Source organism: Rhagoletis pomonella, unplaced genomic scaffold (genome assembly GCF_013731165.1).
Source record: "Rhagoletis pomonella isolate Grant_MI unplaced genomic scaffold, Rhpom_1.0 Rhpom_scaffold_01886, whole genome shotgun sequence".
Taxonomy (NCBI): Eukaryota; Metazoa; Arthropoda; class Insecta; order Diptera; family Tephritidae; genus Rhagoletis; species Rhagoletis pomonella.
In genome coordinates this window covers 14,252-18,494 of record NW_023460439.1, presented here as the reverse complement: position 1 = coordinate 18,494, position 4,243 = coordinate 14,252, and the positions used below count along the sequence as shown (strand labels likewise).

General features: G+C 33.6%; 1 protein-coding gene across 1 annotated transcript; it reads left to right on the top strand.

Annotated features, from left to right (window-relative positions):
- The first annotated feature begins 544 nt into the window (after nt 1-544).
- On the top strand, nt 545-1,043 carry LOC118752826 (drosulfakinins-like). The gene has a single exon (XM_036487684.1). The coding sequence runs from the start codon at nt 585-587 to the stop codon at nt 993-995; it is 411 nt and encodes a 136-aa protein (XP_036343577.1). The 5' UTR covers nt 545-584; the 3' UTR covers nt 996-1,043.
- Nucleotides 1,044-4,243: the final 3,200 nt, after the last annotated feature.

Sequence of the window (4,243 nt, the reverse complement as noted above, 5' to 3'; positions counted from 1 at the left end):
ACATTTGGATTGCCCACTTTAGAAAAATGTTATAATATTTATTGGTAAATAAAAGCCTATATATATAAGCATTCTGTGATGCACCAATATCAAAAGATATCACTAATTGTGTTCCTTTTATACGATGTTTGGTTCAACCAATTTAAAAGAGACTTTTAAAGACAATCTTAAAATTGGACAATGCATTTTGTCCGGATTAGTTGATCAAACGCGCCACTGTGCGCCGTCTGTACAATGTTTTAGCACTCCGTAGCATAAATAATGAAGGATATAAGAATAACTAACGCCTTTGCTCGTCAATCTATTATGCAACAATATTCTTCAGAAGCTGCGAACACCTGCCAATTATGTGTCAAATTGCGAGAAAGAACTTGTAATTGAATTTGCTTAAATGATAAGCGCAGAGTTGAAGAGGCTATTTAAAAAATGCAGTGGAATATTAAAAAGGCGAAAAAGGAAAAACCATGTATTTTAAGTTCTTGTGTCTTTCATTCGTTATAAAAGGTGCATCGCCATTAGTTATTGAAATCAATTGAAGAAACGTGTCCTTAGCGCAAGCACCTATAATTTTTCCAATCCAAAGCATGTCAAGCGTGCCAGAATTAATAACTTTCATCTCGCTTTTCTGTGTTTTATTTAATTCGACTTCAGCAAATACTTTAGGGACAAACAAGGCAGAATTAAGTGATATGAGTTCGAACGACGGTAGTGAAATCTCAAATGGATTGCCTCTGAGATCATATGGTGATGCCACCGGTAGACGTTCTCTCGGCAATTATCATAATATGCGGCCTCTATACGGTCTCGGTCCGCAAATGTTGCAAATATCACGGTCTAAAATACCTATCGAACTGGATTTGTTGGTGGAAAATGAGGACAGCAGTCTATCCAAGCGTTTTGACGACTATGGTCACATGCGGTTCGGAAAACGAGGTGGTGAGGAGCAATTCGACGATTACGGTCACATGCGTTTTGGTAGAAGTACATATTCATAAACTAAGATCATAAAAAACTTTTCTGCAAAATCTTGACGACTTTGGTAAACCAACTATGAATAAAAGAATAAGATATTGTAAGAATAAGAGATTGTGAATATAACGTGAACATATTTATATATATATTATATATGTATGTATATAAACAGATACTTAGTAGTAATATTTGTATGTACATATTTACTTTCAGATGTACATATTTATACTTAGAGAATGCGTTTAAATCATACTTACATTATGCACATTCTTGTTGCCTCCTTTTTTCAGGAACTGCATAAAAGGCTCCATTAGTTGACTCAGTGAGTTCGACAACCGTACAAGTCCAAAATTTGATCTTTTATATTAAGATAGCAGTTTTGTTTAAAATTTGTCTCTTAATCGACTGAGTTTAATTTACTAAATAGTGCCACTACAGTTGGTGCCACTACATATATAAATATAAAAGAGAAACAACCAAGCAAGCGGTGTTTCCTCTTAGCGTTACAGGATACCAAGAGATTCAACAAAATCTATCATTATTTTTCAATAAAAGGCCAATCGTATTTGCCCTGCGATCGGGATCTTGGCTGTGCAAAACAAAATTTCAGAAAACATCATCGAATTTATACTCAGTGTCGCCAGAAGCAAATTTCGTTTAGAGCTAAAACGGTCGGAAAAGGGCGCTAAAAAAAGCTAAATGATACTAATAGTAGCTAAAATGAAGAGCTAATTTTTTTTTAAGTTGAGCATTTATTGACGTAAAGCTGATTTAAAATTTTCCGCAATTTTAATAAACACAAAGAGTTTTATAAATTTAAGTCCTGAAAAAAACTTTTACAACCAAAATAGGAGCATATATTTCGAATTCATTGCTACGGCACTGATAAGACCTATATGTATGCGTATACTTATATAAAATAGACAATGAACTAAAAATACGTTACAAACTGTTGAAATCTGCAATTTGAGATATTTGAATGGACCGTATAAACTCGGGTTACGAATCATTTTTTTTTTTTGCAAAATTTTGTTTGACAAGTTTTATTTCCTTCTATCCTTAAGATAAAATTAGTAAGGTAAAAGTAAAATCCGCACATTTAGAAAAGGGATTTTCTTGTAATACATTTGAGTAGTCCACTTGCGAACAGCGTTATGTGATTTTATAAAAGTAAGCCATAAATTTAAAACAAAAACGTCTATGACTACAAGTAACATCCTAACAGTATATTTTTTACCTGAAAATTTTGATAAATAAGCGCTTAATAACATTAAAAAATAAAATTGCAGTATGGTAGTTTTTGCTAGTTTTATATTTATAAATTGAATATAGCAAGTTTTGAAACAGTAACTTTTAAATAGCGAGCTTTTTTTTAGCTTTTTGAGTTCTCTCCTCAATGAAGATTGGTCTGCTTCTTTTTTACTACCTCTTGCACTAGGCACCGAAACTAACACGTTTTCTTGCAGTGTTCTAAGTTTATAAGAAGATGGAGACTGTTAAGAGTGTATAAATAAGTACTATAGCCACGATTGAGAGAATACAAAGGTTGCGCCGATCTCGGACCGCTATTTCTCTCTTAACGAATTTGACAGAATCGTCGTTTGCATGACGTCACACTGGTGCATCTTGTTTACATTTTCCTTGCAACATTTTTTCTTCTTCTTCCATTCTTGCTCACGTTTTGGCATTTCTCTCTCGCAATTGCACCAGTGCGACGTCACACAAAAGTTATTCTCAAAAATCCTCTCTGATCGGCGCAATCTTGTATTCTATCATTCTTGTACTATAGCGACTTTAGCAAGAGTAGTTAACATTTGAAGCTACATTGTAGCGACTTTTGCAAGAGTAGTTAACATTTGATGCTACGTTTTTCAGAATATAGAAAGATTTTGCAGTGTGTTGTAAGTGGACATGAAACTACTTTAAATACTGGTACGGTACGCACCAAAAACTAAAAATCGACAAAATTTTACATAGTGCACATTGCAAGTAGACTACTCATTTTTGAATTCTTTAACCTAGATCGGCGTTGGGCCCTGCCTTTACCACGGGCAAAGCGCTTTTCTATATATTTTGTATAGGACCGTGCAGAGTAAAATATCTCTCTGCCCATCGCTGACCTAGATCCAAGAGTTCTCCGTGAAGACAAATGTATGTTTTCCGCTGCATTTCAAAATTTGAAATTTTATCAACACTTAAAGGTCTGATTATGTATACTTCGCATAACTTCGCGCAACTTCTTAAACGTAACACAACTTTACAAGACTTAAGCTGATTGTGCTTTGCATGCAACAAAATTTACCAACTAGAGATGGGCACGGGTCTAAATTTTCAAGCCCGGCCCGGCACGAGTGCAAAATCAACTTTCAAAACACGCACAAGCCCACACGTTAAGAATTTTAGTGGGGCCCGGCCCGGCACGACGGGTCACGCCCCAGCCCGGAAATAAAGAGCCAACTTTTATTGTATGTATACATACATATGAACATATTTTTAATTTTGTGTTCATGGCCATATGTATATTTACTTAAGCGAATCAATATTTTACATCAAAGATTTTTATAATATATTTTCTGGGAAGTAGAAAAAGTTAAAGGTATTTTATGTACAGATATGTATGTAACCAAAACTACTAAGTATTATATATTTTCTATCGGTTTCCAAATATTTCTTTTTTTGCTTTTCTCTTATCAAAAGACTTTTAAATATGAACTATTATTTTTTTTTTGTATAAAAACAAAAGCTCATCTAAATTTTTAGTATTAGCAACTGGCTTTTCGTGCCTTTACGTGCTTTTATGAAATTTTACTGAACGCCCAGGCCCGCACGAGTTCGTGCTGACAGCAAAGATTCCGGCCCTCCATTCTCTACTAACGACCTTATGAATCGACGCAATAGGGTTATTCACGGTGTGTGAACAAAACAGTTGATTTTTGATTTATTTAGGTAAATGAATTTGTTTACAGAAAAATTCATTCAAGTGGATATTAAGTGGTTTTAATGGGGTATATTTGTAGTCCAAATTAAGTCGACACTAAAGTCCTTTGCAGTTTGACATAATTTTCTATGCAATATCTGTCAAAATATGTAAATATAATAAGTATGTTTTTGAAACAAAGAGGTAATTAACTTCATATATTAAACGATATTTTGCTATAAAAAGCATAAAAATACCCTTTAATTTTATATATAGCATTATATAGTTAGGTTTAAGGACAACTGCCAACAGCGAAATAAAACAACTGCATTGATATTATATTTTATTATTTTA